The 12,406-nt window shown below is 34.8% G+C and overlaps 1 protein-coding gene across 1 annotated transcript in view; it reads left to right on the forward strand.

Moving 5' to 3' along the window:
• The window catches only part of LOC106678123 (probable U3 small nucleolar RNA-associated protein 11), a 12,645-nt gene extending 3,277 nt beyond the window's left edge, over nucleotides 1-9,368 (forward strand). The window contains exons 2-3 of the mRNA XM_014416456.3: nucleotides 2,520-3,201; nucleotides 9,101-9,368. Coding sequence (XP_014271942.1) covers nucleotides 2,520-3,200 — 681 coding nt within the window. The 3' untranslated portion in view covers nucleotide 3,201; nucleotides 9,101-9,368. The remainder of the gene's footprint in view (nucleotides 1-2,519; nucleotides 3,202-9,100) is intronic.
• Nucleotides 9,369-12,406: the final 3,038 nt, after the last annotated feature.

Below are 12,406 nucleotides of genomic sequence, written 5' to 3' on the forward strand. Positions count from 1 at the left end.
TATTATTACTGCTTTAATTAGATCACAACTGTTGTATTATTACTGCTTTAATTAGATCACAGCTGTTGAGATAAGCTTGTTACATTCACTCAAAAGGAGTTACTTTTTTTACCCCCTTCCTAGTCATTTTTGACATGTGGGGGTGGGTTATTCTGTGAGTACTACCTGTTCTAATTAGAGTGGGAGATTCAAGTTTTCATTGGGATCGCCACAAAATAAAAGTAAACCAGTTCATGCTGGAATCTTTCCTTTTTTTTTTTTTACTTCCTAACTGGTAATCTATGACAAACAGAGAGGGGAATTGTTATTCTGGAGGTAACCAACCTGTTCTAACCTGAGTGGGAGGATCAAGTTTTTATGCCGTTGAATCACCATGAAATAAATGTCAACTGGCCTAGGCTGGAATCGTCATCCGATCGCCATGGCTGAATCCAGCTCCGTTGTAGTTATATGGTTGCTGAGCTCAATAGCCTCAACAAAAGGAGTAACTAACCCCTTTCCCTCGGAGTCAGGCCTATACTGTCTTGTAGGATTCTGTATTTGTGGCTTTTGTACAGAAGTACCATATTGAAATATTTATGTTTTCATCATAAAAAATATATTTTCATTATATGGTTGATCCGTATTGAACAGATGTGTGTAATTTATGTGATATTATTTTAGAGAACCTCCAAGAGACCGAACATATTCAGTCATTATAACCGATTGTCAATCATACTAAATTGTTATCATATAAACATGCAATAGGAATTTTGTAAAACCAATTTTCGCAATCATAAACTAATGAATTGATTTATTTGGACAATGATATAAAATTTAATTAACATGTCTCCCCAGAGTGAAACATCATTATCTCTTTAGCCTTTTTTGAATTGTAGACTAAATCTTGGATAACAAATCTTCTGATAAGTGAAGGCGCAGTTTCTCAGCTAAATTCTTTGAAACCAATGTTGTACCTAGAAGAAAATCTTAGAATCCAACCTCTATAAATGCCTTCTGCGCATTGCCTAGTACTCACAGGGAATAAATCTCAAAAAGCATTATCTTTAGCACCCAGATTGGATGAGTGGCAACAGCTTTGCAGTTTCTTTGCATGCCCTAATTTTCTAAAACAAAAGATGCGGTAGAGTGCCTTTGTTCAATTTTTTAGTTAAGCTGATGGTTGTCTCACCCAATTAGGCAGTAAATATGATACTTTTCCTCCACAGTGAAAGTTTATCTTTTAGGTATGATTCACCACGAAAGAATCATTGAAAATATACTATTTGAAAGAAATAGTAAAAATAAAGAATAAACACTAATTATTTAAAAACATTTCTGTTTACTGAACAGAAATGAATTTCCTCCCCTTCAAAATATAGGTTAAAGTAAAAGTAACATTCTTAGAAATAATAGATTTCTTGTTTTATATAAGGCTTTCTTATGAGTCCTTGAACGTTGTTACTAGAACTGATCCTTTATAGTTTGTTGGACCATCAAAATGAATTGCTATATTTGATCAGTCATTATAGCAGAAGTTGCTATCTAATCAAAAATTCATTGCTAAGGTTTTGAGGATCGTGGATCTGAAAGCATTCACCACTATAGCTGATAATTAGTTATAAATGATATTCAGTGTACGTGTATATGTACATTCAATTTTGCTTTATTAACCGCACCCCCAACCATCTTCTCATTCATCATCCACGGTCAACTATCTCTCATAATTATAATTAATTTTGCTTTATTACATTTAAGATTGTATAACATTGTTTCTTTTATTAAATAAAATAACTAAACAAAACAGTAGATATCATACTCTTCAAAGAAAGCTATTTTTTCTTCTATAATCTATATAAATTTCAGTATTTCATCACTGCAACTATGATACCAATTAAGTCCAAAAATGTAATTTTGACTTATTGTTATGATTAAAAATGTCCTAGGTCTAATTTACAAACAACTAAAAAATAAATCATGAAATTCCATTGTTTACATTTTCGGACTTACGTAGTTTCAGAGAGGACCAAGTGAACTCCTCTCCGCCGATCAAACTGCCCTGTTGGAACCTAAATCCATTCCAATAGTAAAGCTAGTAAAAATCAATAATTGTTGTTGTAGCTCTAAAACTACTATTAGTTGATAATTGCTATTGCAGCTACTTCCAATTACTTCGAATGTGGTTGACACATAGTAATTGTGCTATACCAACTAGTAGTTGTAGCTGCAAGTACCTAAAGTTAGTAGTTGTAACTACAAATACTTACTTCCCAACTGCTGTATTTGTTTGGTGATTAATAGTTGAACTGCTTTTTGCCCATATTGCTATAAGTTTTTTGTTTCTTTATTATCACGAATCTTATTTTTCATGTGGTAGTGTTGCATAGTTCTAATTTTTAGTTTACTTATTTATTTTAATGTCCTTATGTATTCCAACCAGGACGTGGAGGAGATTCTAATTATTGGATCTAATATATTTATAAATTATGATTTTCCCATACAATGTTTGTACATTTGTTAATTATTCTTTTTGTTTGTAGATGTCTGTTTGGAAAAAAGTATTAAAGATTAATCAGAGACGGCACAGAGAGAGACATCAGCCAAACAAAAGATGTCGTCTTGGGTTGTTAGAGAAGCATAAAGATTATGTCAAACGTGCTACTGACTATCACAAAAAAGAAAAGATTATAAAGAAGTTAAAAATTAAAGCTTTGGATAGGAATCCTAATGAATACTACCATCATATGGTAAATTCAGAACTTAGAAATCATGGCCACACAGAAAAACGTAAACCTCCTTCTGATCACACAGTTGAGCAAAAACTGGTTTTAGAGCATAAAAATCTTAATTATGTTGACATGAAGTTGAATATGGAGAAGAAACAACTTGAGAAACTCTTGTCAAGTCTGCATTTGGTGGATTATTCTCAGAAAAAAAATAATAGTATTTCCCCTGCTCAAAAAAAAGTTTCAGGATTAATTACGAAGCTATCTTCACTTGAAGAGAGAATGCTTCGTAAATCTAATGCTTTTAAAGAAAAAAAGTATAAGGAATTAGTTAAAAGGATGCAGAGACAAAAACAACTTTCAGTAATTAAAGAAAAAATGGAAGTTGAGAAGCACTTGAAAAATCCCAAACGTATTGCCCAACCTAAATTAATTAAAAAAGCCACTAAAACCAGTGCTCCAGTTTATGAATGGAAGTACGAAAGAAAAAAATAAGGTATTTTCTGTTATATTAACTTTTTGAGGTTATAAATATTGTTTGTTATGCTTGATAGTAATACCATTAAATTACTCTCTAGTAATAATTGATAGTTTGTCACCAATTGTTTTGTTTGTAGTTTTTAAGTTTTTGAAATCTGTGAAATTATCTTTATGTTATGCTTGTGTAGATTAACTTGCACATTTTTAACTATTTATTTTATAGGTGTTTTTTGCAAGAAATTTTTAGTTACCTGTATTACTTATATACTATATAATCATTATCATTATGTTGATGGATAAGATTAATTTTTATTCACAGTTTATTGTTATTGGCTTAGTTAACCAAAAGGCTCCTTACTGATACTGTCTCCTACAAACATTCCTACACTAAACCCTATCGAAACACAGTTTTGACATATTGAGAGTCATGAGACTGTGAGGTGAAAATTTCTAATTTTAGTTGGGCTAACTTTTTTTTGTGTGTTTTTAAGTACAGCAAGACACAATATTAACATCATGAATTGTGTTATAAGTTATTTATGTTGGGTTGTGTGAGTATAGTAGTGAGTTGTGGGAAAAAAAACAAAAACAAATAGTGTTATAAATACCTGATTTCTGGTGCTAATAACTTTGGATTTTTGTGTTTTTTAAAGATATTTAAATAAAATCGTTATTGTCTTAATAAAAGATTAGCTGGAGTTTTCGATATTTATTAGCTTTAGTTATGGAGGGAATATTACTAGGATTTAGCAGGTGGGGCCCTCATTATAAATGAGACTACTAAATACAGGAGGCAGATCTCTGCCAGAATGGAACTATCAGCCAAAAAATGAACCATGCCTTTAATACGATGAGAGTTACATAACACAGATCCAATTCCTTCTCTAACTAAGTAGAATAATTCTGTAACAGAAGTGGATAGATTGGAAATCAAAAGGAAATACAGTTTGGCATAAATGTTTGTATAAGAGGAAATGAGATGTAGAGCGGGCTTACTCCAGACAAACTTCCTGATGGTGTTGCTAGGTGATTATAATCAATGATAAAAAGTAATCTGGCAATTTTGGTATGTTTTCAGAATAAAACAGAAACTTAGTGGAATACAAATTAGCCAGAGCATTCCTCTGTGCAAATCACAAGTTACTTTTCCTAACAACCTCAGAAGCATCTAGTTCCAGAAGATTTTAGCCGTGATGATAAAGAATTGTATTCTCATATTTAAAATGCAATTTCAAAGTAAAGTAAGGGGTCTGTAAAAGTCTCTAAATGAATCATATAGTTTGGAGTAGGCAGAGGAAGCCTAAATAATATTTTAATGAAGAATTATTGAAAACTATCATTTCAAACAATTGAAAACCCCTTACTTGGCAGCATAACAAAGGATTGAGCATCACATCGAGTTCTTCTTTTAGTGATACAACAGGCGCATGAAGCTGCCCTTGGCCTGCTTAACGGCTGCCAATCATCTTTCTCTATCTTCTGTAAAGATAACTGGGATCCTCAGTTGTTGCAGATCCCGCCCCACTGGATCCCTCCATCAGCCCTTCGGCCTACCACGTCGCCGTACACCATTCGGAATGTAGCTGTACAGTTTATGAGCCACTCTTTCCTCGCTCATCCTCATTACATGGCCAAGCCATTAAAGCCAAACAGTTCACCATTTTTCCTTCTTCGCTAATTACCATTCTCACATATAGGCCCTAAGATCCTTCTCAGAATTACTCTTTCAAACCTGTCTAGCAGGTTAATGCTTTTATTGCTCAGGGTCAACGTTTCTTCACAGTATGTCACGATTGGCCTTATCAATCAACATTTTGTACAGGATGAACTTGGTGGTACGGCTAACAAGTTTGCTTTTGTTAGCCTTACAATGGAGAAATAGGCTCTATTTCCAGCAGCATTTCTGCTTTTAACTTCTTCATCTTCATCCTGGTTCTCATTGATAATAGAGCCAAGGTAAGAAAAGCTTCTTACCACTTCGTAATTATAGGGGCCCATTCCAAAGCGACTTTGCCTCTGGTCCAGTGGCTTCTTATTTAACAGCATAATCTTGGTTTTTTCCCCATTAATATGCAGACCCATCTTTTTTGCTTTGACATCCATCGCTTCAAAAGTAATCCTAATGCTCTGCAGGGATCTACCGATGATGACGACGTTGTCTGTATTGGCCAGAACTTGGGTCATCTTTGTAAATACTGTTCCTTCCTGATTTATTCCTGCTTTATTTATGATTGGTTGTTAAGAGATATTAAACAGGAGAGAAGCTATTGGGTCACCCTGTCTTAGGCCACACTCCACTTCAAAATGCTTTGATAATCCTCAGGATTTTATTTGGCAGATTGTGCGCACCATTGTGCATTTTACTAATTGGGTGAGTTTACTAGGAAGCCCCAGTTCATGCAGGGCCACTATGAGTTCACTCCTTATGATTGTATCCCAGGCAGCCCAAAAATCAATAAACAGCATTCAAGTTGTCTGCTGATATTACTTCATCTTCTCAGAGATTTGCCTCACGGCGAAGATTTGATCAATAGTAGACCTATTTGGCCGGAATCCAACTTGTGATGCCCTGCTTTAAATTGCTGGGAGTCCATCATTGCTGGGTTATTTATTATTTTTGAGTTTAGACAAGATGTCTTCGATGTCCTCTACGTCAGGTGGAATGGCTTCCAAATCTTCATCATTAATACCCACTGATGATTGTACATGGTAATCTAACTTTTATGTATTAATATGGCTACAAATATTATTTCTACTTCTTACAAAAATCACATCGAGTTAAACAGTTTATATTTTGAGATTAATGATATTGTGTCCTAGAGGTTGAGGTTGGACCATATCGTATTCATGGCTAATTCACCTGTTAATACAGAAAATGAAAAATAACCTATATACCTTTTAATTTAATTTTAAAATAGGTTAAGAAAGGTGTATGGGTTTCAGTGGTTGAACAGTTGATTTCTATTGAAGGGAGGGCTTTATCTATTGGGATATTGGTAATCAAACTTTCTACGTCAGAAGAAGTGAGGATGTAGTTTGGAATGGTGTAGGATAATAATTGATCGCTGAGGGTAAAGGAGTCATGAACTTCACATGGATTATTGTGACTAAGGACTTGTAAAGAGGAGAGTAGAAATAATAAATTGTAGGAAATGAGGTTTGTTTAGTATGATGGTTGATTTGTTTTGAATTTAAGAGTTTTTATAGATGGTTGTTTAATATGATTTTAAGTGAAAGAGTAGGGTCGCGGGATATGGGTACATATGTGGATTGGTTCAATAGAAGTAGTATCATTTTTGTCATAGTCAGAACGGTCCATAATAACAGTCTTGTTATTTTTGTCAGCCTTTGTGATTATAATGTCATCATGGTATCTAAGAAAGCGTTGGGTGAAGGAAAGGTCTTTTAATAATTGAAAAAAATTGGAAGAGAAGAATGAAAGGTATTGGAAGTAATTTTTAATTAGTATTTAGTATTATTGCATACAGAAATATGTGACAACTCCTCATTATCATTGGAATGGTGAAAAAGGGGGTCATTATGAATGTATTCTAAATTGGTGAGGAGTTCTGGGATAATTTTGAGTGAAAAGTTGGGGGAATGAAAAATTCAGACCTAAGCTTAAAGTTTTTAAGTTAAAAACTTTGAGGGAATATCAGTAGACCCAATTTTCATAACTTTAAGGATAAATTTTACTGGCTAGCTATTGTTTGTAGGGATGTTGAGTTTAGAGATGAGTAGTTGTAAATGGGTTAAGGTAAATATGGTAGAGATTTATATATTTTTAATCATTACTTTCATATTTTATTACTTATATTAATAATTATATTTAGTACAAATATTATTTCTTTAATTACATGAGCACTGTATGATTTTTAATAACTTTTTTATCATTTGTTTTGTATAATTCTTACCTCTACTATATTATATTTTATCTTCTATTAGTATCATTTACTATCTATTTAATTTATTGATACATTTCCAAGTTTACTTGTTATTATTTTCTTTTTCTTTTTCTCTGAATTAAGGTTGTTATCTTTTTTGGTTTTGTTAGCCTTGAAATTGAGTTCGAAACGTGAGCACAAATAAAACAAGTTTTACTTATTTGTGTGTCATTATTGACTGCATCCCCGATCATCTTCTCATAGTTTAGTTGTTTAGTTCATGAGTCAATATTTGTTGAACTTATACAGATTTCTATTTTATTTTGCATAGTTATAAGTAAACTATTTTATTTTATTGGTTGCTTACTCAAGAATATTACCATGTACTTGAGATAGTCTTCCTTGTCTTATACTATTTAGTCTACCAAAGATATCTAAGACTACGGCTTAGGTTCTTGGCTTTCTCTGTTTTCTGAGATTATTTTAACTGAAGAAGATGTAGTTTAGTTTTAAATTCAGTACGCCGTTGACTTTGAAACCAATAACACAATCCTTCGCTCTAGAGTTTAGTGCTTCATTCTATTTCTAAAAATCGTTTTTTTGTGAATTATATAAAATTGTATTTTTGTTATCCAAGATGGATAGTAGTAATAGTGACCCATCAATCATAAATGCCAATGATTGTGATAATCCAATGACAGTTCAACTTCAACAGAGAATGTAAGACAGAACAACACAATTGACAATAATTTTGAATTTAATTTTACAAGTATTGATGGAAATAATATGCCACACCGCCCCTGTGACCCCTGATTGACAGAAAGACATTTAATTGATATTATTCTGCCAACTGCCAATAAGGCCAAACCATATATACTTTGTGTTGTGTACTGTTCACAACAAATAAGTGAAAAAAAAGTGGAAAGGGCAAAGGAACAATTACATACAACAGTATGTGCCCTTAACGCTTAATTTTTTTTATAGCATACAATTTTTTCATATAAATAGTTTTGGTATTATTGGGTAAGGATGAGGTATTAAACTAATTTCAACTGCGTTGATAAAATCTAGATAGGAACTAGATCGCAAAATTAATAAATATTAAACAAAATGTATGGTTAGCAGTAGAAACAGCAACGATTTTGGTGATATGGATATAGATTGAAATTCATTTGAACAGGTAGTTTAAGTATTTAGGTTTAATTTAAATTTAATTAAGTTAGTTAATTTAGCTAAATTAAGTTTAGAAGTATTTAGGGTCTACGATAACTAGAAAAAAACATAATTGACGAGGAAATAAAAGCGAGGTTAAAGACAGGAAATGCTTGTTTTTAATTTTAAAATTGCTTAGCTTCTGTCTTATGAACAGAAACATAAAAGTTGGTTTGCTATTATTGTTCCAACTGTTCTTCACGGATGTGAATCATGGTCTCTTACACCAAGGGAAGAACAGTATGTTAAAGTTTTTGAAAAAAATAACTTATTACGTAAAAGAGATCTGTTCATTTTTAATGAAATGTTTATTTGCACTTGTGTTTCTACGTGAATGTATAAGCTTTTGTTAATTTGCATTTAACAAAAATTGTGTAATAATATTGGTACATGAGCCATCTACTTGCAAGACTTGCCACATTATTTTTTTACTTATATATTTGTCTTAATATGTTTCTTGTCTCTTATAGCTGAGCTCTAAAGTTTTGAAAGATATGTGTAATAAAAGAAAACATGTGTTCATAAATATCATTAGAAAATAGAGGTTATTTGTGAAATCAAGTGGTATATCAATATAGTTTTTTAAAAATATATAATTAAGTTCATCCATTTCCTGATTATTCCTATGCCTGGTTATGCACCACATGCCTTGTTTTGTATTTTGCAGTTTAGACCAAAGTTGCACCTCTTTATATTTTCATGCATAAATCTAATATGATGTTTATGTTTTGTTCACGGTAACAAATTACATTCTTTAGTATTCCCACCATCTTTATGAATTTATTTATGTTTTTTCTAAATATCTTTATTATTTTTCAGCCTTTTCCATTGGCCAATCTCCTCTGGATCTTACACACTCTTGTGGAAAATTGTGGAGGAGCATGCTTCTTAAATGATAGGAAATTAATTCATAATAATAGTATAACCATAAGTTTGATAGAACAGGCAGAATTTTTAATATTTTTTTTTTTTATTAAAAATAGAATTATTATATCAATATTTCATTTTGTTAATTAAATTACTGCCTGTAAGACTACTGTAAATGATCCATTAATAAGTAATAAAATTTGTTTGTTTATGTTTTTTACTTTATTTTATTTTTACTCCTTGACCTGGTAAAAGAAAAATACTGAAAATATGGCTATAACCCTTTATTGAAAAGAGAAAAATAAAATGGTTTAAATTAGTATTAGTAATTTATTTTAAATTTTACTAATGCTTATTTTAATTTATTAATTATTAACTTTTCTATGGCCTACGTTTTTTTTAGCCTGTTATTGGATTATGTTAATTGATTATCTCAGCGTTAAAAAAAAAGTTTGTGATTTTTATATATACGAATTTGTGCGGTATTTAGTTTCCAATATATTGAGTATGGAGAGGAACGAAAATTGTAGAGTTTTTCTTGAACAATATTAAAAATATTGAGGCTGTAAATTTTGATAAACATTTTTGTTAACGTTCTTATTGAGTTATTACACTGAATAGGTATCATATGTCAGGGAGGAGGGAGGATGTCCTTAAATATGAAGTAAAGAGGCAGGGACTACAAGCGCTACCAGAGGAGCCCCGAGAGAAGATCAGTGAGACTCCAAACTTATGGAAGAAAATACTGCGGGAGGACTCAATACAGGACTGGAATGTACGGTGGGTAGCAAGCCAGAAGGGCGCTACTTTGAGAAAATTCTTCCCTACTGTCCTTTCTAGATTGAAGGCTAAATGGGTCCTCTCAGACTATTGGGTCTCACAGACCCCAACAGGACACGGAGGTTTCGGGGAAAGCTGCAGAGCTGTGGAAAGAACGTCGATTCCCGGTGCCCCACTTGCGGAGTTCCTGAAACAGCAGAACACGTATTAGTAGATTACTCCGCCATGGAAGGACACCGAGCCAGGCTGTCGAGAAAGACAGGGATTTTAGCCCTCGCCGAGTCGGACTTTCCCTGTTTGATGGAAGAAGAGAATTATCCTTTCTTCAGGGAGTTCATTTACGGGTGGAAGGAGGTGGTGGGCCCAACTCATTTCACAATGGGAAGGACTTGACCGCCCAACATCGGCGAGCCACCAGAAGAGAAGGAAGCTGACCCAGACCGAGACCAGGAGGGCTGGACCAGCCTGGTAACTGCAGGAGGCACCCAGACGGATGCGCAAAAGGAGGACCTACCGAACGGATGCAGTGGACAAGGTGCAGCTCCATCAGTAAGGCGCTTGTCGGGGTTGTCTGGTCTTAGGCGGTTCTCCAGCCTGATGTGCACTTTACAGAAGGCTTATTCATTAGTAAGAAAGGAAGGCCGTGCCAGGGGATGAGCCCTGGACACTGACTAGGTAGAGGAGGTCTAGGTGAGAGAGCCTGAGGTAGAGTAACAGTTCTAGTTGCCGAGATGAAGCGGACGGACCAGTAAGGTGATAAGGCTAGGTGCAGCTCTAGTTGCCGAGATGAAGCGGGCGGACTAGATACGGGAAATTACGCTGGTTGCCGAGATGAAGCGGACGGATTAAGATTGCTGGAGAAAGGGAGAGGAGATAGGCCATCGTCTAGGGTTAGCATACTTGTCGGATTTAAGTAAACCGATTTTTGTCGTTGCTTTTTGAATTTATATAAAGTCGGGGTCGGGGGTCTCATTTTCTGATGCCTCCCCTTACCGCGGACACCGGAAGGCTCCGAAGACGCTGTGACTGCAATGCCGCTCCAGCCTAAGCATCATGCAAGCTAGGACCTGGCCTATCCCTATCATCACGCTGGAGTCCAGGACACGCTGGCCAGCCTCTGAGAGAAAAGGACGTCTTTTCAGACACCAGGCAAAGATACACGGTCTTCACCGTTTCGCCCACCGAACACCTCGACGAGGGAAGCGACCATAGGACGCGGAAGTGACCGCGACAGCGAAACTTCCAACAGCCACCAGCTAAGCACATAATATCCATATTATATGATCTATGAGACCCCAATGATGTTCCTTTTATATTATTATAGATAATATTCAAATTAAAACTAACTCACCACTAACCAGTTTGCCCCTCCAGGGAATTAACATTATAAATAACGAAGGAAATATGCATAAAAAATGCATGTTTTTATGAGCAGAAAGTGTCTCACAATTTCCAGCCCCCCTTTTCCACACATTTTAATTATAATCATAAAATTACACTCGGGACACCTGCAGTATAGCACGAGCAGGTCCCGATGTAAACAATACTAAAAAATCAACTCTTGTGATAATAGATGGGCAATGAACTTTTCTATCTCAAGTAGAGTCTAAGCCACCGGTGGTATGACTAGACCTGGAGAAAAGGCTTGATTTCACGGTTCAATCCCGGTGGCAATTGAAGGCCTCATGTGATCGGTTATCACTGAGGATTCACTCTTTTTGACTTTACTTGAGGTAGTTCCGTAGACTCATTTTGCTCAATCTTTGTTTATTTTATAAATAATATTATATTAACATATATACATTTGAACAAGATATCGTATTTTTACAATAATAACATTATATACAATTGCTTAGCTTCTGTGACGCTTGTCGTGCTGGCCCCTGGCGGGTTACAGCGGCACTCCTAGCTCGCTGCTTGGAACGTGCTTTCTACACGCTAAACCTAGTGCTGGGCTGCACTACAGTAAAAAAAAGTAATACAAAAAGAAAAAGAAAAGTGGTGATCTTTGGGAGCAGTGGCGTGCGCAAACCCCACTTCACCCGCACCCTGTATGCCAGAAATAGCAAGGGAGGGGGATTAAAAAAAAAGAAAAAAAAGGACTTGACAGGTTAGACGCTGCGATCCTAAAGACCAGTGGAACCTAAATTAAGGAGGAACTGTTAAGCATCTTCAACGATTGTCTTGATGAGGGGTCACGTCCTGAAAAAGTGGAGGATCGGAGACTAGAAACTGCTCTACATACGAAGAAAAAAGTACAATGAAATGTCGAAGATTTATAGGCCGACATTATATTCCCAGTCGTCAGTAAGGTCCTGGACCAAATGATTGTTACCATTATAAGGTCCACAAAAGTTTGGCTTGGCCTGTGAAAGGGAACAAAAGATGCAATGCGGACGTAGGGTACGTAGGGACCTTGAAGAGAGGGCAGAGAAGTACGTGTCAATAATTCTCTTTAACTTGGTTATCGTTTGTTGG

Source organism: Halyomorpha halys, unplaced genomic scaffold (assembly GCF_000696795.3).
Source record: "Halyomorpha halys isolate HHAL.00 unplaced genomic scaffold, Hhal_1.1 Scaffold124.1, whole genome shotgun sequence".
Lineage (NCBI taxonomy): Eukaryota > Metazoa > Arthropoda > Insecta > Hemiptera > Pentatomidae > Halyomorpha > Halyomorpha halys.